Here is a 24141-nt window from a genome sequence, read left to right on the forward strand (position 1 = left end):
GGGCAGGTGAGTAAGGATCCAGGCCCACCTGAGTCTATCCTGTGTTTTCTGTTTTCTCTCCCTTCTCTATTTCTAACTAAGTCTCTCGTCCCTCATTCCTCAAGAGTCCCTGGGGTAAATATGGTGAGGGCTGGTCCCACACATACACCAGGCCAGCATTTGGCCAGTGAGCCATATCCCTAACCACCAGAGTAGAAATAGTTATATTTTCTTGAAAATTAGATAGAACTAAAAATAAGCACCTAAAATAGATTTGTCTATTCTATAAACAGAATACCTACATTGAGATAATTTTCAGAATTCTAGGAAGTTGGTGAATGTTGTGTAGTTGTTTATGAAAAGCATAATTAAGATACATAAAGATGGTAAAAAAAATTCTACTTGTAATTGTGTTTCAGCCAGACTCCTGCTTTATAAAGCAGATCGTAGCAATTTATAATTGGGAAAATTCATTCAGTGGTGGTTTTTGTTTTGGTGGCTTCTTTTTATAAAAATGATGAGAAGTAGCATTTGTTTCTATTCCCCAGTGTTTTTCCAATATTCTCCTTAAAATGTAGTGGTTGCTCCAAAAGTTCTGCATTCTTAATGTACCTTTGAATTATTCATGACCATGACCATACTCCCCTAAATCTTTTTACATTCCTTATGCTGACTATTTGGATGGAAAAGCCATTCAGATGAAAATAAGAACTGACCTGAACCTTTTCCTTCTCTAAAAAAAAAAGTGTTAGAAAGTTGGGGAAAGTTGGATTTACATTTTTTTCCTTGACATTTTTTCCATTCCAGCTTATAACTCTCTAAGGAAGATCACTGAGTATCAGCACATTTTGAGAGAGGGGGTGGGCAGGGGGCCTTCATAAAAATTTTAAGGACCAGGGACAGGGAAAAGAATCTGAGGAGAATGCAGAAGATCAAAACAGCAATGAAGAGGCAAGGAACAATATACTGAATAGTAAGTAAGAGGGGAAAGGAAGAAAAAGGTGTGTAGCTAAGAAATTGTGGTCTTGGGAAAGCAAGCCTTCTTCTGCCACACAGAGCCAGGCTACCCAGCTTCTCCTGTCCATTAATAGCCCAGACACTGCTGCTGCAGAGAAGGCAGTCCCTTCCTTTGTGGCCATCAGCAAAGCGAAGGTTCCAGACGAGGAGCTGTGGAGGTTCTGGTTCTAAGAAGATCTCCCCTAGACCAGGAAGTGATACACCTGCCCACTTCCTTTTAGGAAGCTGTGCTGTGGGAATGTAGAATTGGAATACCATATGTACCTTGCTATTCATCCTCTGGAAAAAATCTCCCCACTTTTATTTCATATCAAGACTATAAGCCAAAAAATATAACGTCTGTCAAACAATTTTATTATCCAAGCCACTGAGGGGGCAAGAGGCAAGCCAATCTTCCTGAGTTGGTGGCATTCTACACTTTCTAATGAGCTTGATTAGAGTTACAGGAGAGGAACATCACCCTCTCTGTTGCCTCACATAATTGATTCGTGCGTATTTATATGCAGCGACTTCTCTATTTTAGGTTGTGACATCTTAGATAGTGCAGAGCAAGCACCATGTCTCACTCACCTTGACATTCTGGGTCTGACACAGTCCACCTAGCGCTGGACTCTTTGATCTGGTAACTGACTGAACAAAGAGGCAGTATTACTGGGATGTGAACCAAGCGCACTGGAGTTAGAGAAAACTCTAGAAATTCTGATTCTGTTTCTTCCTAAAGGATCTCAGACATCGTTCCCCTCATCTGCATGCTAGGGACATGAACTAACTCGCAATGGGTGAAGTGTGTATCTATGGGAACTCTCTTTGTAGGCCCCCAAGTCTGCAGGCATCATTGGAGAAGGAAATACCCAGCTGTGGCATCACCGATATAGACACATCATCCCACCCCTCACTAGCCATGCTCATCATTAGCTCAAAAACATTTGTCACATTTCTGTTCTGTATAATCATAATGGGAAAAATCAAGAGTTTTAATACATTTGTGGGAGGAGCTAAGCAAGGGCAGGAATAGGGAATGATAAGAAAATATGGCTGGGCCACTAAATTGGAGCTATCATTGGTCATGTTTGTAGAGCATAGCCCTTAGATTCACATCCTTAATCTGAGTCTGTGTTACCTGATTTTCCTTCACTGTTTGACTAACCTACTGCACTGGCTCTTGTCCAAGAATGCCTTTACTTGCCTCGCTCAGAGGGCATTTGACAATCCAGTGACTGGAGACGTAGTCATCTGTCACAGCTGCAGACAGGATGCGCTTGGTGCTTAGTAGGCAGAGACTCCTGACAATGCTAAACACCCTCCAACATACAGCACAACAATGAATTCTCTGTCCCAGGTATCAGCTGTGCCAAAGCTGAGAAACGCTGCAGGAGACTGCGACACCTGAGTGATTACTCACAGAGAGCTGATCCCCATTTACACTCCCCAGAACCAACCTAGGAGACTTAAAGCCCCTATTCAGGAGCTCTGAAGATGTGCAATGAACTCATCTAAAATCTATCTCACATTGGACATCTCTGGGAGTATATGAAAGCATTATGCAAACTGTAGATGGCCTCTGAATGGGACACATAGGGCCATCTGATTTGAGAAAATTTACCCTGGAATGTCTGCCTTACATTAGCAAGTGGACTGTAGCATTATTTAACAGAATTTCATTGGTCTGAGCTACGTGCACAAGCACCACAGCATTGGCTGAGGGCTTTTCTTCTAGCTTGCCAGAGACTTTGCCTCTGTGGCATTTGTGAAGAAACCTTTGGAGCAGAGCTCAATAAGAGAGATATTTTGTATTAAAAATTCCACTCAGTCATGATGAAAACTTCACTCAGAATAGATTTGACTTCTCAGACATGTCTACCAACAGCCACATTTGGGAAATGTCATATATATATGACATCATAATAGGATTTCTGCACTTACACCAGGTGTCAGTGTTTCCTGTGAGAGGGAATGACAACCTGGATAGGTTCTGTCTGTGTGCCGTGCTGAAGTCTATCTGTAAAAAGCACTTCTACTAGGAAAGAGACATATGGCCCAGCCTAGAAAGAAGATTCTGACTTTCTTTTTTTATCTCTAAGGGTTAGTTAAAATTTTATAGGTATTTTTCATCTTTTCCTCAGAATCAGAATCATATGTAGTGGCATCTGGAAAGAAAATGTGCTGAAAACCTGCATCTGATCCCCGTTCCACCTGCCATTCATCACTGACTTAACTACAGATAAGGACTCAAGACATGTAACAGCCATGGAGTCATCTCCAGTTACTCCATGCAGTTGCCCTTCTTGGCCCTCCATGAGCAGAAGCCATTCACAGAAAATTTTGAATTGTTTGAATTACCTCTCTGATTTCATTCTGACCTCCATGCTTCAAATATAATCCCTGCTTGTACTTTGAAACCTTTCTCTTCTAGGTCAACCAGTTATGATCAAGATTTATAAATTCCTTAATATGTTGACCCATCTTAATGTTTTAATATTCATTGGAAAGACTTTGGATTTATAATATGTAACTAGATTAAGTAAGCCTAAGAGGTTTTGAAAGTCCCCTGTTGAGTGGATGAGGAAATGTGGGAGAGACGGAGGGAACGGGGAATAGAGAGGAGGAGGCATCAATGTCTTTATAATGTCACTATTCAGGTGATTCTACCTAGACACAAAATGGACGGATTCATTTGGCAACACTGTGAGAAAATTCATGGAAATCACAATCAAAAGCAAAGCCATTTACTTATCTTGCCATAATTGATAACCCATGCCTCCATCTAGTTTTCTAGATGTGTGTGTGTGTATGTGGTATCGAGGCTCGAGCCAAGGACTTTGGCACGTGCTAGGCAAGAGCTGAACTTCATCCACAGAGCTTGACAATATATCCTCAAAGACTCCTGAGAGGACTCTCCTGGCATCTCCCTACCAAAATCTACTCCCAGTCTAATGATATATTCAAGAACGGTTTCCATATTCTTCATGTTTTAAGGAAGCTGTGTGACTAGCCACCATTTATGTCTAATGTTCTGGGCATAGTGAGAGCTGAGAACAAATATTCATCACATTTACCACATTATGCGATCATTTGACTGTTATTTTGTCTCTCTGCCTCTTTTCCTCTGAGGTTCTAAATTCTCGTTGAACGTGAAATGTGCATAATTCATCTCTGTATCTGCAGCAGCAGTGTATCTGGAGCACACTTTGTGTTGTCAATGCATTCAGTCTGGATGAATAACTGGCCTATGTGACAGCTAAGGCATCCTTCCAGTTTGTTCTTAGAGAAATGAATCTTAACCTCTATTTTAACACCAACTCCACTTGAAATGGCTATAGTTTGAAATTAAAACAACAGAAGAGCTATATATCTTATTTCATCTCTACAGTCCAACAGGGACAGCTATGTATTCTAACTTCCTTATCCTACATTTCCAGTGTTCTCAGATTTATTTCAAAACTCGGTTATTTTTCTAACACACACACACACACACACACACAAAAAAAAAAAAAAAAAAAAAAAAAAAACCCTGAATAAATTGCATTAGCTAGTTTTCCAGTTCTGCAGGACCAAGGACATGAATTCATAAGCCATGGGTCATGGAAAAGTACAGTCAGTAACAGGGGTGGAGTCCATAGAGGCAGATCTTCCTTCCCCAGCATCCCTAGGAATGCTGAATCACTTCTCCAAATAATGACCCTGTGAGCTCTGAGGGGGTGATCTTTGCCCTTCCCTGACAGTGGGAGCAATGGCATGGGCCAGCAGCTCCCACTGTGTGATGTATTCTTAGAAGCTGCCCCACAGGAAGTACAAGGGTAAGATCTGTGGTGTCAAGCTATCCATCCACCGTGTTAGAAAGCAGGAAACCCAGAAATGCCACCATCTCTTTTGCCAGACAGCTTGTTACAGCTGATGCTGAGTTCAGCAACTTTGTTGCTGTTGTTGTTGTTCCTGTTTTTTTGGGTTTTTTTTGTTTTTGTTTTTTTTTAATTTTCTTTCATTGTGAAGCTAATGCCTGTAGGAGTATGCATTCTCCTACTTCAAAATCCCATCAAACCCCTAGACCACTGGCCGGGCAGCAGAGACTGCAGTGTGATTATAGCTCTCGGAAGAGCATCTATTAAAGGCAACATCTCGGGCCTCCTTTGATGGCACCAAAGGTGTTATTTCTTCCCTCTCTCTGAGAACAGAAGAGCGAGACTGTTTGGGGTTTTAATGAGGCTTTGCTGGTGAGTCTTCCTTCACCAAAGGGAAGCAATTTAGGAGTTTTCCCAGTAACCAGGTGTCAGTTTCATTGCATGGCTGTATAAAGCATGAAAGTTAATAGCATCCTGAGAAATACCATTAATACAATTTTATTATTGTATATAACTTCCTAAATTAAGCTCCAATTAATTGGTAGTTTAGAAAAATACTGAATGTATAGCAATATGCCGTGAAGTAGATAAATGCCCTGGAGGTCAGAATACTGTTTGAAACAGCAGATGTGACTGATTGTCACGTCACTCAACCTCTTCACCGTCCCTTGAGGTGTCCAGCTCTATCAGTTGACTTTCCTCTCCTCTAAATGACCTTGCTTTCCCCCATCTCAGCATCACTTGCTATGGCTCTTCTAGAAACACTACCTTCCAGATGTCCACATCTGCATTGTTCTGTGGTGATATTTTACGTATGCACCCCAATAAACCTTATCTGAGGATCAAAGGAAAAAGCCAGCCACTATATTTAACGTAGAAGCCAGGAATGGTAGCACATGCCCTTAATCCTAGCATTCAGGAGGCAGAGATTCATCCGGATCTCTGTGAGTTCAAGGCCACACTGGGAGCAGAGCCAGGCGTGGTGGCACACGTCTTTAATTCCCAGCACTAGTTAACCATAGAGGTCTGGAGGTCTGTACAGACAGACAGGAAGTGATGTAGCTGGGCAGAAAGAGGAAAGTGATGTAGCTGGGTGGAGAGAAGAAGTAAAAGGGCAGAGACAGACAGGCATTGGGGCCTGGGTACACAGGAAGTGGCTCTCTCTGGAGGCTGAGGAGTTGGTGAGGTAAGGTTGGCTGTGGCTTGTCCTATTCCTCTGATCTCTCAGATAAGCTTTATTGGGGTGCACAAATAAAATATCACCTCCTTTTGTTCCTCCTTGCTCTCATCGATCTCTACCCAAAAGGCACTTCCTAGGAGAGGCCTTCTCTTGCTATGGGATTCAATCCCTAGCTCTTGGCTTCTACTTCCTACCTGGTTTATGTTCTTGCTGACATATTTATTAAGTCAGTGCTAGGCATTTTTTAATCGTCCACTTTTTGCTTCTCCTTCTACACATTAGAACGCAAGGGACAGAAGGGCTTTGTCTTCTCTACCTCTGTTTCACTTGGAATGGTTTTTGGCCTCTGGAAGTACCATCATCATTATTTGTTGAATCAATTAATACACAATTGAGAATATTAGAGTTGTTTTAAGCACCAAACCTGATTAACTTACTATACCAACACAACCAGTGAGAATCACCAACCCAATGCAACAGTTGTGTGTTCCACATTGTTTCTCATGACAATTCTTGACGTGTTTACAGTTTATGCTAAAAAGGTTTTAATTTATTAGTTGTCTAAAATTATCAGTCATCTTATAGGATAGCCAAAATCATGTTGATACCATTGAATGAGAAACTTTGCTATGTGCCAAGGAATTTAATACTCAAGTTTGAGAACAAAATATTCTTCAGTGGACATTTAAAAAAAAAAAACTGTAACAGTGTTATCTCAGGGTTGATTCAAAATTACAATATTGTTTGCAGTTCTATTGACAGGTAGGCTCCTGGGCATCTCTTTGAGATTAGATTTCCAGGAAGAAAAAGTTAGGTTGTAAATGATAATGCTATAAACAGTCTCTATTGTCTGTCTTAGATCTTTAGCTGCTTCTCACATCATAAAACAGAACATGGATTAACCCCCATTTAAAGGTTATTGTTTAATTACTGTACTTTCCACATTATTACTCTGTACTTTGAGATCTTCAACTTTCTCATTTGCACTTCCTGGTTTTTATTATAAGCGGAAAGGACCACGTAAGGTGATAGAAATGTGTCCTTCTTCCTGCAGTTAAGTTCCCTGCGATCTGCTTTATGCCTGTGATTGAGTCTTAGGACGATGTGTCACTGACACGGGAAGGAGGGACAAAGAATCTTTGAGAGGAGAAAAGAAGAACTGCCTCAGCTATCCATCTTAACAAAGAAAATTTAAGTAACTAACTGACTCAAAATAGATCGGGCTCCGTCTTTCATAGTGATGGGACTTCAACTTCCACTTTGCTTTGCTCTTTCACCTTCACATCTGGTACAGGAAATAAACTTTCACATGTTTCTAGGACGGATACACTGGTTATTTCATAAGGAAAGAAAATTGATCACTCTGAAATACTCAGCATGCTTCTCAAGTCCCCTACCTGTCTTTAAACAGTGCCGCGTCAATGCCCTTTCTGCGGAGCAGATCTCGTGGCCCATAGGGTGTGTCTTTGCACTTAGAGTCCGTATCGCACAGGAGGGTTTGGAGGAATGGGAAGAATCCAGCACTTGGAAGGTTTCGCGGTGCGAGGTAACCTGAAATTAAAAAAAAAAAAAAAAATTACATCACTGTGACAGGCATATCTGGGGAGGGAAAGAACAGTCACAGCTTTATTTTGTAAAATTACCTTTTGAGTGAGACTGTCTGGGACCTCAAAATTAGTCCCACCTCAGCAAAATAACGCTGGCCTAGAGAGTGTTTTGGTTTTCAACTTTATTTTTCTAGATGTTCTAAAATGAATCAAAGAACTTAAAAATGCTTGTTGTCCCAAGGGCTCTTCTACCTAGAGTTCATTCTAAAGAAACATTTCTTAAAAGATTGGTTCGATTATTTTTAATTATGTGCATGAGTATGCTTGCGTGTGTGGGTATGCGCATATGGATGCAGGGACCTGCAGAAGCCAGCAGGGGGCATCAGGAGCTGGAGTTACAGGAAGTGGGTGCTGGGAACCCAACTCAGAATTTCTCAAAGAACAGCAAGTGTTTCTAACCATTGAGTCATTCTAGCTCCTCTTAAACAGTACTTGAAGGTAGGTAGCTTCAAGAACATCTGCTAGAGTTGTTTAAAATAAATCTGTATGTCCATGTGAAAGAAGATTATGTAACCATTGAACATGCCAATTCATATAGAACAATTTTATAATGTATTCCAGAGGGAACAGAGAAGATAACTATATACTTTTAAGTATTACAAACAGGGCATTCAAAGCCCTTTAAAATACATAAAATTTATGTATTAAAACTTCATGGATCAGACAAAAAAATATGGCCTTTTAAATTTGGGTGATGAGTCTCGTGTAAATTTCCTTTCTTCTTTCTGACTGTGTGTTAGCTTTCCTACAATATCTAAGTCTAGTTTTGTAATCAAATGAGGAGAGAGGCAACCAGCTTTGCAGATGCTAAAAAATACTTTAATCTCCTTGAATTTTGACGTTTTAATTATTACATGTGATGTTCTTTTCCCTTTTGTTTAAAAACTCAGGAGTAAAATTATCAGCCGAGCTGACAGACAGCTTACAGAATGGGGGAAAAGTTTTTGCCAACTATAACTCAGAGAGGGGGTTAACACATAGAAGATGGAAAGGGCCGCAAAAATTAAACACTTGAAAACCAAATTGCCAATCAACAAATGGCTAATGAAATGAAAAGATAGCTCCCACAAAAGCCCCCAATGGCTAGCAAATATATATATGTATATGTATATATGTGTGTGTGTATATGTGTATTATGTGTGTATATGTGTATATATGTGTGTATGTATGTATACATATACATATATATGTGTGTGTGTATATATATATGTATATGTATATGTATATATATATATATATATATTAGAGTGGCTACTGTCAAGAAAACAAATACCAACAAGTATTGGTGATATGTGAAAAGAGAAGGACCTCATCTGCTGCTGGTGGGAGTGTAAACCAGTGTGAAATCAATATGGAGGTTCCTCAAAACATTAAAACCAGAACTACAGCACTACCCTGCTGAGGGATGTCTTTCTGTATGCTGTGAATATGTGTTGCTCTGATTGGTTGATAAATAAAGCTGCATTGGCCTCTGGCAGGGCAGGATGGAGCCAGGCGGGAAAATCCAAGAGAGACAGTGAGAGGAGAGAGGAGAGGAAGGGGAAGGGGGATGCCAGCTGCTGCCCAAGGAGCAGCATGTAATGGGACATGGGTAAAGCTAAGGAACACATGGTGATGCAGAGATAAATAGAAATGGGTTAATTTAAGATGAAAGAGCTAGTTAGCAAGAAGCCTGCCATAGGCCATACAGTTGGTAATTAATATAAGCCTCCGAGTGATTATTTTATAAGTGGCTGCAGAACCACGGGGCTGGGTAGGACACAGGAAAACTTCCAGCTACTTTGCCCAGTTATACCACTCTTGGGCATGTACCCAAAGGACTCTATATCCTACCACAGAGATACTGTGTTTTTGTTGCACTATTCATAACAGCAAGGAAATGGAACCAGCCCAGATGCCCATCAACAGAAAAATGGATAATGATAATGTAGTTTATATGCACAAAGTAATTTTGTTCAGCTGTTAATAAAAATGAAATTTGCAGCAAAATGGATGGAACTAGAAAGTCTTACATTAGGTGAAATTGCCCTGTCTCAGAAAGACAAAACTCGCGTGTTGTATTTTATATGTGGATCCTAACTTTGAATGTTTGTATGTATGTAAATGAGAGGTTATAAGAGCATATAATGACCATGAAACTAGTCAGGAGACTATGAGAAGGTACTAAGTTTGTTGAGAAGGAGGAGCAAAAGGCATGTGCATTCTGAAAGTAGAAATGAAGCTATTGGGGGCAGGGTACGAGGGAGGGAGAAGAAGCGAGAGACAAGAAATAATACAAATAAATCTTGTTTGAAAAATGCCATAAGGAAACCTAATACTTTGTAAAGTAATAAAAACAAAAGTAAGTGATGTGAATGAATATGCAGATTCCCCCCAAACACACACACACACACACACACACACACACACACACACACACACACAAATTAGCCATGAGCTGCAATGGTGAAGGCTTGATTTTAACAACTACTTTATAAAATGTGCTGGCTGTCAAGGCAGTCGGCCAGCTGTAGAATACAAGTCCTTTCACAGTTAGGCTTGATATTAAAATGCTAGATTCCTCCTGTGGGAAAAGATGGAAGACAATGAACTTCAAAAAAAAAAAAAAAAAAAAGACAGATTTTATAATAATAAGAAGGGAAATTCTGAACTGGAGACTCGAAAACAAAGCCTTAATCTCCTCATGAATCTGCTTTAAAGGGGTGTCGTGGAGCAAGTCTGTCTTCATTTTAAAGAGAAGGCAATGAACTCCGTGGTGAGCTCACCATGGCCATGCATTAATATGAGAGCAGAGAAGGTGATGTGGAGAAATGTGATCTAAATGACCTAAAGACAGACCAGTGGGAAGAAAGAACTGGAAACAACAGAAGGCAGCATAGAAAAGCTGCCCAGAAGAAAAGCAAGAGGGTAAAAAAATGAGCACACTGGGATGTAGTTCTGGACTTCTGACCTCCAGAACTGAAAAGTAATTATTTCTAAGCAACTCAGTTGATAATTATCTATTCTAGTACACATAAAGAAATGATGCAGAAACAAACACCAATAGTTTGCAAACTAATATCGGTAGTTTTGAAGGCTTTGAAACTCAGGAGAGCTTCGAGAACACTTGAGCCCACCCATCTACCCACTAGCACCATGGAAGCAGGCCCAGTTGCCAACACAAGAAAGAGTCCTTCTATCAAACCCAAGTGGGAACTCAAGTGAAGTGATAATTCCCATCTGTGTATTCCTCAGGGAACCTGCTACAAGGGACCCATCAAGTTGACTCTTAGTCTTTCTCCCCTGTCCCTCTATAGTGAACTTCTGCCTCCATAAACTTCCTGTAAGACCTTCGCACATCTACAGTGCATGCTCACTGCTACTAGCCATCTGCCTTCTTACATAGATCACAGATGTAGCTGCTCACTCAGAATATGATTCTGCCAATGTGCGTGTCCCCACTCTACCTCAAGCATACATAGACACAGATTTGAAAGGGCCATTAGGGACTCGAGAGATGGCTCAGTGGTTAAGAGCACTAGCTGATATTCCAGAGGTCCTGGGAGCAAGGACCAGCACCCACAGGACAATTCTCAAGTGGCTGCAATTCCAGTGACATGGGATTCACTGCCCTCTTTTGGCCTCCATGGGCATTGCACACATATGGTACACAGGTATCTACATGCAGGCATAACACCTAGACACATAAAAGATAATCAGTTTTACAAAAGAAGCCGAGAGGAGGTGAGTGAATGGGAGTAGAATCAGGACCATCAGGCTCCATTGCTCTGTCCCCCTTATCAGTATGACAGGGTGGTTGAGAGGGGCAGTGCTGTAATCAACAGAAGTACACGAAGGCCGTTCGACAACCTGAAGAGAAGGGAAATGGGGAAAGATGCCATGGGGAAAAGGGTGCTTTGCATTTAATTTTACCTTTCTTGGAACTGATTTTAACTTGGCAAATTTGCTTGAGAAGAATTCAAAAGAGCATAAACTCACAACAGTCTTCAACATCATAAAAAGGATGAAGGATGAACCTACTTTATAGGAAAGCTCATCAATCACAGGCTTTCTTAAAAAAAAAAAAAAAAAAAGCTCCCCGAGCATCAAAAGTAGAGAGGGCAACCCTGTGCCTAGACTTTTGATAAGCGGTATTCAAGCTGTCATCATGGGACCACGCAAATGAAGAATTGGTTCCCTTTCGCCCGCCCAAGTGTCTCACAGGGTGTATGCTGCCTCCAGTATGCGCTTGGCCTTTGTCTTTGAACTCAGGTGTGTGCACTCACCACGGGGAGGGGCCCTGCTGCAGGAGCAGAGTGCTGCTGGACTGAGCACCTCCTGGGTCCTGTGTACTGTGCGAGGCATGCAACACGCATGTTGCATGCCTCTTTACTTCACAGCCATAATGTCTTTCCTCCTACATATCAACATTTTACAGAACATGGAACCTCTCTAAAGCTGACAATATAAGAATCAAGAGAGATTAAACTCTTGTTGCTTTCTTGTGAAAGGCAAATGGATTTTTCTATCTTCCACCCATCTCGTTTATCCGTTCAAGGAAGTAACTCCTCGGAGCCACGCATCAACAAACAGCCATGAGTTCTAAAGAGTGGCTAATTTTAACTTGAACTTATTCTACTCGGAAGGTGTCTCTGTAGTGTTCAGATTCTAAAATAATGTTTCCTTTTATATCCCTAGACGCCAGGCTAAAGGAAAAAGAGAAATTGCTCCCTACCTTTCACAGAACTTCTAAGCTGCATGTGTAGTTTATCCTAACAATTTAATGAGCGTCTCCTCAACCAGAGCTCAGGCTTAAGGAATCACATAGAGGAAGGCCATGACTATGCAAACCAAACCACAGCAAACTGGCAGGTAAACTCAGATCTCAGGGTCTCAGGATGCCAGGCAGGATAAAACCCTTGGCATCATGATACACAAAGATTCCACACTCAGGAAAATGCCTAAGCCCATCAGTGGATGAAAAGGAGTGAGGGAGGGAGGGAGGGAGGGAGGGAAGGAGGAAGAAAGGAGGGAAGGTGGGGGTTGGGGGTTGGGGGGTGTTAATTTGTCCCAACCCAGCAGTCTGAACATGGAAAAAGGAGGGCAATAATGAAAATGCCGAGTTACCGGTAGCTCAGTCTCCCAGTAGCACCAGACAAAGACAGTGAGTGACCAGGCCTGGGTGGGAGAGTTATTTCCTTAAAATGGATACAGTCCACATTGCTGACACAGTCCCATTATAATTTCAATACATCTCAAAGTTGGCTTGGGAGGTTGAATCAAGCCCAACTCTAGGACAACTTTAGAAATGAATCTAAACTAAATCAAATTCAGTAAAACTGGAATCACAAGAAAACTCAGATCTAAGAGTTTTGAGCAGCACAGATTTTGTGTAGTGATACCAGCCTGTACATCTAGGATTACTGACCAGAATCAAGTTTTCTTTTCCTTTCCCACTACACAAAATCCTTATGCAGAGCATCATTCATGAGACATAATGTGAAGATTAAAGCCCACAGCCTCAGCAGCATCACCTGGGACCTTGTTAGAAAAGAACATTTCAGGGAATGCAGCATGGTGAAAGGACACCTGCTTTGCATACAGACAGAGGACACCCTGGGTTCAATTTCCACCAAGGAAAGGAGAGGCGTTAGCTCTGCTCCCAACTCACAAGTTCTACTTAGCGCTCATCAGGAAGGCTGGTTTAGCAATCTGTGCTCACAATCACTTTAGGTAGTTCTGGCACACACTCAACACAGCATTAGACGGTGGTCCTTTACCTAAGACTCCGATAGGAAACGTTTTAGATGCGTAGACTGTATCCACACCATCATAATTACTTCAGCCTGTAACTTTTCATGTGAAAGAATCTACAGAAGACGTGTTGTAGCTCAGTGAGCTCCTTTGTGTCGTACAAAAACTTCGTTTACGAAGGCGAGCAGTTGGCGAGATGTGGCCTGTGGACTGTACTTTGCTGTGCTCTGGGAGGGTGAGCCTTCCTCATTCATTCATTCATTCATTCATTCATTCTCTCTCATTCCATTTCCTCTTCTCTTCTTTCATCATTGCATCTAATTTCCTTCTTAGGCTTCTTTCCCTTGTTTGTTAGTCTTCCTTCTTTGCTTTCCACAACCCTGGTTCTCTTTCTCTCCCCACCTTCCACTTCCACTTCATCTCTTCGCTCATTTCCCTGGCCTAGAACTTGGCAGTGTTCTCCCAACAGCCTCGCTTTCTCCTCTACCTTTACTTCAGTGGGATTTCTGTCTAGCTCCATAATAAACCCAGGAGCGTGGTGCTCACTGGCATTGCTTAGACAGATGATCTTTTCTGTTTATTCTGTTGGTGAAAACAGAAATGTCAGTCTTCATTGTAATGAAGCACTCTCCACTTGACACCAGGAGGCCAGGAGGCATTTGTAAAGCTGGCGTGGTGACATTTATAGATATTATAGTAATGATAGAATCCACACTTTTCCACTGTGTTTCTTTGTGTTTGTTTCAAAACAGGTCAGAACCCAACCTACGGGGTAGCAAAGTGGGAAAAAATTAATCTTTATTCCAATGAAGAGATATATTAAATCTTAGAAAGGAGATTTTGGACTAGGAACATAGTGACTTGTTCACTAAGGGTGTTACATTTTCTTAAGTTTTAGGGACAGAGGGTCCTATTGTCGTAATGAGTAGAAGGCCTTCTGATCACACACATGCTGGTTCTTTTTGTTAAGCACCTCCAGGACAAGAGTAAATGAGACCAACAGCTCCAAAGCATCATCTTCAAGCAATTACATACTCAAATACAAATAAAATAATACAGGCAGGGAAATGGGTCTCCAAAGTATATTTGCTATAATTTATTAAAGTAAAGGCAGACCAGGCAGTGGTGGCTCACGCCTTTGATCCCAGCACTCGGGAGGCAGAGGCAGGTGGATCTCTGTGAGTTTGAGGCCGGCCTGGTCTACAGAATGAGATTGAGGACAGGCACCAAAACTACACAGAGAAACCCTGTTCTCAAAATAATAATAATAATAATAATAATAATAATAATAATAATAATGTATTAAAGTAAAATTTTACTGTGGTAGTTTTCAAGCAATTTTTGTTCTTAATTACATTTTTGAAGACATAACTAAAACTGGGATGGATATAAAGCCGTCCTTTCCAGTCATTTCATAAGGATTGTCTAAGAGGCCTAGAGGACTGCCCCTGCTTCCCTTCACAGGAACTTCCCATCATGTTGTACCTGACTGGAAGGTCTGCTGATCTGCCACCCTCCAGCCAGTAAACACAATTGCATTTGATCTTCTTCATTCCAGACCCTCTGAAAAGGGGCTTTAGCGTCCATGAAGCCCTGTGTGACAACCTAGGATAAAACCTGATAGGACTTTGAACACTCCAATAGAAAAAAAAAAAATCAGCAAAATGCAATTTTTAAGATACTGAATAAATAATAAGTTATTTGAAAGAAAGAAAATCCTTAGCATGACATTCAATACTGCAATAAACCAAATCAAAGGTATTTGAATTAATATTCGTTAAAAACTCCTAAGTCACAGGAATACTGCATGATGTAGGACTTTAGTGTAATATTGACCTTCATGTTACTACACCAAAGCGTCAGCTTTTTTTCCCAATGTTAAGTCAACACAATAAATACTGTGCCTTCAGTAGATAGTACTGCATTATATTCTTGGTTCATAAAAATGGGTGGGCTCGATTATTCAAAATAACCAATGATGTTTATTCTTATAAGTTCCATAAGTATTGGTGCTTCTGAAAATCTAACTAATTCATGGCACCTGTAACACCAACCACTGTAGCACCATCCACAAAGTGAAGTCATCTGTCTTCCACTAAGTAAATATTACTAAAATATTTTGTGCATGGCACCAGATAAGGGATTAAATAAGGGTCATCCTTATATTTAAAAAAATATATTCAATTTTAAAATAAAAAAAGTTGTGAAAACAGAAGTTAGAGGGTTGGTAAAGGGGTGAGACATGGGTGTGAACTCTGCTTGTTTTCAAGTTCATGATGTTTATTAAATAAAATGCATCTAGAAGTCTTTATTTTCCTGAACTGCCAGAAAAATTAGATGTAGGATAACATATACTATTAAAAGACAGACACAAGAAGTTTTTGTTTTGAAAAAAATCTCCTATTCTGATCATTTTTGTTTGCTTGTTTGTCAACTTGACTCAAGATAGAGATATCTGGTGGGGGAAAAAAAATAAAACTCAGTTAAGAAAGTGCCTCAATCAGGGGGTGGTGGTGGTGTATTTTCTTGACTGATGTGGGAGGACCCAGCTCTTTGTGGGTGGTGCCATTCCTGGGCAGGTGGTCCCGGGAGGATGAGAAAGCAAATCAAGTGAGACATGAGGAGCAAGCCAGTAGGCAGCATTCGGCCTGGCCTCTGCTTCAGTTCCTGTTTTGTCTTCCCTCAGTGGTGGACTGTGATCAGGACAAGTAAGCCAAATGAACCCTTTCCTCCCCAAGCTGCTCCTGTCCACAGCCTTTATCGCAGCAGCAGAAAGCCAGCTGAGACCGTGCCATAGCTTCAGAAGGAATTTAATGTATCTCCTCTCTCATGAGCTGCGTGACAGTCCTAAAGGACAGGCTGGGCAGGTCTGACATTCATTAGGCAACTCCAGCAAGGTGAAGTTCAGACGAGCAACAACATGTCAAAATGCAACTATAGGGTACTTGACAATGAAAACATTTTGTTCAGCCTGGAGTGAACATTCTGAGAATTTGGAAAAACAGGTACATTTATGGCTTTCGCTGTTGAATTCCTGAATCGTGGGGGGTAAATTAACCTCTCTAAACCTATTTCCACATCTATAAAATTGAGAATAATGGGTCTGGCTGCCTCACAGGGCACAGGGAAGATCAATTAGATGAAGCTTATGAAAGACATTATAAACACTGAAGCAGGCGGGCCCACAGAAACATGTGTTCTTTGCTCATCCGGCTGCTGTTACACCATGTTTTTTTTTTTTTTTTAACCACTCAGCGGCTGTGGCTTTGCTGCCTAACCAGGCCTTCCATCTCTGCGCCCTGAGCCAATGAATGCTTAAGAATATTGCATGATGTTTCTTTCTACCTAGTAATTCATAATATATACTTGTATCAACTGGCGTAGTGTTTCAATTACTGCGTGTTCAGTGGGTGTGGTGCCATGACACATTCGGCCCGATTTTCCCCAGGCAAGTCTTGCTCCATAGCATGGATGGTTTTCAGAGTTCATGTTCATTAGCAAGGTGTATATACCACAGCTGATAGTGAGAGCACAGGTGTGAAGTCTAATACTTAAAGAAGTAGACAATGGGGTCCCATGCTCAACTGGCTGGCCTCTGAGAGAGAGAGCTCAGGTGCAGAGTATCTCTGTCTAGAACGTGTAAGACCCTGAGTTTAGGAGTTAGCATGCAAAACCGAAGTTAGGTTAGCATCTGCATAGCTCAATGGCTGCCGTCCCCAAGAATAAGAAAAGACCTTGGACCATTTGGGCTGGTACTGGGATGGTTAACATGCATCTACATCCCTCAAAGTTGTTGCCAAGTATACAGACAGATTCTGAAAGGTGCAAAAACTGCCCTTGTAGAGATAATTTCGGAACTGGATACGAGCAAGGTCAAGTACGAAAAGATTCCTGCCTCTTTATAATGTGGACTTAACGTTCATCGGATCTTAAAGGAAAATGATGTGTTTTAAGAATGCTATCCAGACTCGGGACCTTGTTGCTCCTCTGACTATTGCTTCTTTGACCCTCAAGTGTACAGTTGGGGTGATGCTCAGCCCAGAAGGCTCCAGAATCCTACCTCACTGAATGTCCGCAACAGAATGTCTCTCCCTCTTCTCTGAAGGAAGTCGGAAATTCCCACATCAGTACCCTGCTCTATTTAAATTTTTTTTTCAAAAAAAAATCTTGATTTAAGTTCGGGAGACAGAACAGAAACAGGTACATGGCAGATAAGAAACTCCCATGTAGATTGCAACTAGGAAAATTTAAAAATAAGAATCTCAACCACACTGTTCAAAATATTCCCACTGGGCAAACATGTCGAGGTCCCTGGCTTATCTTAGAGGCTCTGTGGATCTTTCTAGATAAGCGCAACAATAACTAACAGGCTTGCTTTCCAGAAACTTCCTTTTCAGTAACAAAGCTTCAGTTTCATTTTGGAGGAAAAAAATTTTTCTCTCTGCCTTTACCATCTGTAAACAGAATCTTAAGCAGCTATTTTTCCTCTCTACAGCTAAATTTGAGTTTTAAGAGAGAAAAATGAAGCCTAGCTTCCCCTTTCCTTCATTGTGAGATATCCTCTCTCTATAACTTAGTCCCTTGATTCTCTTGGACATACTCTTTTGGGAACCTTCCCTTTGCCCTGTGGGAGGGGCTGAATTAGGCTGGATGGACATCTACTGGGCACAACTGTGCTGATGAACAATGTCAAAAAGGCCTGAGGCCTGATTTGGGAGCTTCTGCAATAAATCCCTTCATGAGAACCGCTGTGGGGAGCCCTCTCCCAAGCCCTGTCCCCTCTGCACATCTAGCAACCCCAGCTGACCTCATCAAAAGAGAGGTATGCTGGAGAGGGGTGTTTTCCGACATACCCAGGGCATCTACTTTGACTAGCAGGCAAAATGCCGCCTGAATGGTTATCTGCTCTGTGGAGCACCTGGGGCTCCAGGCAGCAGAGGCGTGAAGCCTGAGCTGGGAGGAGATGAATGGAGGATTTAATGCCTCTCTGCTGTTCTGATCTCAGATGTGATGTTGAGTTTAAGGACGGAGAGTGGAGGAGCATCAGAGATTTCCATAATCCAGACTCTTGGGCCCAAAGAGTTTAAGAAACTAAACTCCAGCCCCTGTTCTGGGAAATACAGAATATATTTGCATATTAAAGACTTCAAAAAGTTTTACAGACAAACACACACACACACACACACACACACACACACGCACGCACGCACACAAAACAAAACAAAAAACTTGAATAACTAACTTTAATTTTGTACCTATAGATGAGTGATCACAGGATTTTTTTTCTCACTTTTTTAAAGGTAGTACTAAATAATATCCACAGGGCATATAGAAAGAGTAATTAATCTGTGATCTCCCACATGCTTGCTGAAAAGGCCCTGCATGTTGGTTTTACCTCAGTCTTTAAAACTTGCCTGTGAGTTGACACCCCACTAATGTAGCTTAGCTCTGGCACGTCAGAAAGCCATTTTGGATATGTGCATTGTTGTCTGGCAGTCCCTCCATAAAACCCATCTGAGACATTGCTTAGAGATGGGAATTTTATTCTGGAAGGATTGAGGAGGCTGTAAAAGCACACACTCCATAATGAGGAAAAACAATAAAGTAATGGGAAAATCAGAAGAGTAATCGAGAGTCAGGAAAACTAAGCCCCACCCAATAATGATGCCAGAGGTTGACAGGTGCTGGTCAAGGTGCTATAGGCTTGGATCTGGATGTCCTAGACAAGTCAAGGAACTACAGAAATGGGACTCGGTTTACAGCATTCATAAAGTAAAATAAAAATAAATCAATGTGTTGGGGATGTGGATGGCTTTTCCTATATGGAAAGAATCCTGCCTATCAGGTATCGAGGGCTTCATTCCAGGGCCTCCTAGTCAATTTATCCTCAGGCCAGCACAGGAACATCACTAAAAGTACCTCAATATCCTTAATGGGGATGGAAAGAATCTAAGTGTTTACCAATATGGAAGACAAGCTGGAAAGATGGCTTACTCAGTAAAGGGCTTGCCATGTAACAATGAGGACCTGAGTTCAATCCTCAGCACCCACATCAAAGCCAAGCGTGGTGACCCATGCCTGTAATTCTGGAGCTGGTGTGGGACAGGAGGATCCTGTAAGCCAGTCTAGCCAATTTGGGAAGCTTCAGGGTCAGTGAGAGATACTGCCTCAAAAGAAAAGAAAAATGTCAAGCATGATACTGTCTCAAAAAAATATTTGAAGCATGATTGAGAACCATACCCAGTGTTGACCTCTGGCTTACACATGCACACACACACACACACACACACACACATGTGTACACACAAAAAGAAAACCACATGAATGCACATGTATATACATACACATACATACACAGAGAGAGAGAGAGACAGACAGACAGACAGAGAGGAGCGTTATTCCTCCTTTACCCCTTACAAGGGGTATGCTGTCAAGTAGACACAGTATCTTAAGACCAGTAGGCAGAATTCTGATCAAGATAGTGAAATAACTTGCCAAGTTGTTAAGGGATATTCAGGGGAAAAATGTCCATTCTAGCTTTTCCCCCAAAACCTTTTCCTTTTGGGTAAACTGAGTTATCGGTTGTTACCTGAAACTACATATCAGCAAAAAGTTCACAAACTACTCCAGGTAGTGAAATACCACGTTGGAATAGGAGTTAGAAAATACCCTTCAAGTCCTACCCCTTTAAATGATTTATTATGTAATAATGACCCTCTGTCTTAAGTCAATTCCCTTACTTATTAAAGAAAAAAATCTGGGCTACCTATCCATCAAATTGTTAAGAGTAAAAGAATCTCTTGTTAAAAACAAGATTGGGATGTTGAAATGTTATGCACTTAAGATGAAAATTATGATTGGAAATTAAAATGTGATTTCTACCAGCCATTAGGCATAATGATTTTGAGGAAAGACTTATGCCCTATAGAGATACGTTCCTGACGATGACTTTTTCATTTGGAAATCTGCATCAGTTGTTAGTTATCATGAGAACTTTTGTGTCAAATACTGTAAAAGAAGAGCTGAGGACAGACACTGCTGGTATCATTGTACAGAGAAAAAAAATAAAAAATCCCACAAACGCACAAGCCTAGTATTTTTCTAATCAACAGATGGTCTCTTCACTGGGGAGACTTGCACTTTGGTTAGGGGTCCCATCATTCCACATCAGCCAGGGAGAAATTTAGGTCTTTGATATTCAGATACCGTCTGTTTACAAATGATACATGTGACAACCTGCCAGTGGGAAATGTGTGTCTCGACCCTTTCTTTCAAGTGGCACGGTTGGCAGGTAGCAAGTCCATCTTGTCAGGCGCAGCTCTTCTGCTAAACTGTAGAGTCCCTTACCAAGACCCCTGCCAATAGGAAGAGACAATGTATGTGACCCATGCCTGCTTTGTGACCTTCAACACATCACTGGCCATCTCTCTAGCTCTGCCAGAACTACTTTTTATCAAACTCCCCCTCTCAGTAAGGGGGGAAACACAGCATGGAACTCTCTGCTGGTAATTTTGCAAGCTGTACAATTAAAGAAAAAAATCTCAATTTAAAAATTAGCATAAAATAAATGTTTTCTATACTTTCCCAAGAAATATTTCTGCTGAAAGGGAAGGACTTTAGAGAAATTAAAATCAAGAGATTCATTTTGCACCAACCCTCTTGGATGAAAATGATCTGACACCACCAAGAATTAGAGAGCTAATTGAGCAGTGGGTCCTCTCTTCTCATGATGGGAAAGAGTACATTGTGAAGTTACTATAGAAGGTTCTTGGCCACGCTCAACAATGATTGAGATATGCTTATTTCTAAGGACAGATTCTAGTAAAGTGAGACATGTGAAAGAATGCCCATCACATTGTTATTGAAAATAAATTGAAGACAATATAATTACCCATCTGAAGACTGCAGATAGACTGTGATATATATGGGCAGACAAGGTGGGTAAACCGCAATGGAAACGCCTATAAAATACAGTGCTGAGCAAAGCATGATGTTGAGCCTAAAATGCACAATGAAAAGGGATAAACAAGTGGGATACCATTTCTATGAAGTTTAGGAAACTGAAGGAAAAAAAACCACTGGATAACATAGCCAGATGCATAGACAGTAATAGAAACATATGAGAATATTGCACTTGCAATCATCGATCACAGTTCCTTTCGCAATCAAAGAAGGGAGCAAGGAAGGAAAGGAGAAAAAGAGATCTGGAAGGTTTACCCAGGCGCTTCAATGATCATGCTCACTTTCTGCTAAACACTAACAAAAATAAGCATTGAATCCAATATAGCATGACAATGGAAGGATTTTATAAGGTTGCATCATAGATATATTTTGAAATTCGTACAGTATTTTTATGCTTGCCAATGAGATGTGAGTACTTCACATTTTTCTTAATGGTGATATACTAGAGTTGCTTCCAACCATAATGAGAAGGTTTTAGTTACAGTAGAACTGGAGAAGGCTCATTAGAAGGTAATCTTACTCACAAACGAGTTCAAGGAGAACTTTATTGCAATGCTCCAAGTTAATAAACTCCATCCCCTTTGTGCAAATCTTGTGAAAAACTCATTGACCTAGGTATTTTGTTTTTGTGTTCCCACCATCCTCCTTGCCCTGTTTATTATGATATTAGCTAGGATCTGTGTTCCTAAGAGGAATGGCTAATTCAGAGCTCATTAAATGCAGGACTCCAAACTGTTCATTATACATTACCTCCATCTTGTTCCCACTGAGCGTCGTGTGCTTTTGTGTTTACCCATTACCAAGCTTAATTAAGTCCTTTAAGAGTTTCTCCTAATCCTGAAAACTTTGTGTTGTTGGTAAATACTGGTTGGTAGTACTATTCATTTGCATTGCTTCTGAATTATTAATGAATATATTTTTACTGGTTTCTAAAAGCCAACTCACTGTTCAATCTGAATGCCTATCTCAACTTGCTTTTTGAAAATCTCCTAGTATTAGATCTTTTATCTACTATTAAAAATGCCCCAGGTTACTTAGGGGATGTTCACTCATGCTATTATGGGACAGTCACACAAAAAAATGACAATGACTAGCTTTTCCTAGCTGCGAATAATCAATTAATTCTTATGAAGAATTTCGGCCAGTTAGAAAAACACAATTTGATTTATTACAGCTGACCCAAGTGGGCTACCTGGGTAGTCACTGCTCTCTTTCCCAGATAGCTCCATGTTAAGGACATGAAAGATTTTCTTTGAACAAATGCATTGATTCAATGGATGAATAAAGGGAAAATATGCGCAATCCTCAGGTGAATTCCTATGATCTCTCTCTCCTCATATTTTAGACAACAGATTCATCATTAGCCAGCTAGCAGTTCCTCAAAGATACTCTTACAACCAATGATAAATGATATGGATCTGTTAGTGCTTTGGGTTTTGTCTTGAAATTTCATCCGAATTTTTAAAAAGTGAAAATCAAGAGAAGCAATGTCATTTCCTGCCCCCTGGACTCCTATGGCTTCCATCGGAAAGCTTCACTTGGTGGTCACCATCATTCCACAGAGAAATGGATTGCAAGATGGTGCATCATCATGTTGAGCTTTGTCCTCCTACACTGTCAGTTTGAGAGGATGCAATATTATAGACTCATGCAATTTCACCATGTGTAGGATATCACTGATTTCTTGTTATGGTCATGAGGAAGTCTGCCTTTGAATCCTTTCAGACTTTAAAAATGAATTCTGGATCTAATGAAGTCACATCTAATGAAGTCACATGTGGCAGGTATGTCCTTTGTTGTCCTTTCCTAGCTAGATATTGTCCCCATCTCTGGGTCTACATCACAGATGCAGCATCATTATGCATTCATCCATTGAATCAATGCATTTGTTCAAAGAAAATCTTTTATGTCCTTAACATGGAGCTATCTGGGAAAGAGAATTACAGGGAGACAGCAAAGCAAATCCTAGCCATCCACTTTTGACTGGGGCCATGAATATTTAAGAGTTATACCTAACACAGTATGTCCAGACAATGGCCCTTCCTTTTCTTATTTTTGAACTTCCCTTGTAGGAATTGACTCTAAAGTAGCAACAAAGTGAAATCCTACTCGCAAGTAAAGAGTAATTGCAAGAAACTTCTACATGAACTGGGAAGCGAACAAGATGAGTCATGTGCTGTATTGTCCTTCTTTCTTGAGTTCTTTGGCCTATTCAGTGGCCTTTGTGGCAATCTAAATCTCAGGCAAGTGGATGCTGCTTTTCTTTTCTTTTCTTTTCTTTTCTTTTCTTTTTTTTTTTTTTTTTTTTGGTTTTTCGAGACACGGTTTCCCTGTGTAGCTTTGAGCCTTTCCTGGAACTCACTTGGTAGCCCAGGCTGACCTCGAACTCACAGAGATCCGCCTGGCTCTGCCTCCCGAGTGCTGGGGTTAAAGGCGTGTGCCACCACCACCTGGCCCGGATTCTGCTTTTCTCTTGGCCTAATGATGTAAGGAGGAACAGCAGGTTGTGAAGATGTCCTCCAATGGCCCATCTTCAGAGATTTTAAACATTAAAATTGTTTCCTATACCGTCTTTCCTTCCCAGTTCAATATTGGCAATGGGTCAATGAAAAAGAGAATTGCTGTAACACAGGAGAAAAATCTCGGGAAGGTTTCTTAAAAAAAAAAAAAAAAAAGTGACAGCCCACGTGAAACTGAAGAATTAGAACTTGGAAATCAATAGACTTCCTTTCGGGCTCGGAGAGAATAAGTAGATCACTGACTGAAAGAGCTTAATAGATAGTCAATACTCAATATCAGTTCCTCAGGGTCAGCCCTGGAGAAG

The 24141-nt window shown here is 40.9% G+C and overlaps 1 protein-coding gene across 1 annotated transcript in view; it reads right to left on the bottom strand.

Annotated features, from left to right (window-relative positions):
* The window catches only part of Abca12 (ATP binding cassette subfamily A member 12), a 167874-nt gene that overhangs the window by 106268 nt on the left and 37465 nt on the right, over positions 1–24141 (bottom strand). The window contains exon 3 of the mRNA XM_036172750.1: positions 7413–7566. Within this exon, the coding sequence (XP_036028643.1) occupies positions 7413–7566 (154 nt within the window). The remainder of the gene's footprint in view (positions 1–7412; positions 7567–24141) is intronic.

This window comes from Onychomys torridus, chromosome 23 (assembly GCF_903995425.1).
Source record: "Onychomys torridus chromosome 23, mOncTor1.1, whole genome shotgun sequence".
In the NCBI taxonomy this organism is placed as follows: domain Eukaryota; kingdom Metazoa; phylum Chordata; class Mammalia; order Rodentia; family Cricetidae; genus Onychomys; species Onychomys torridus.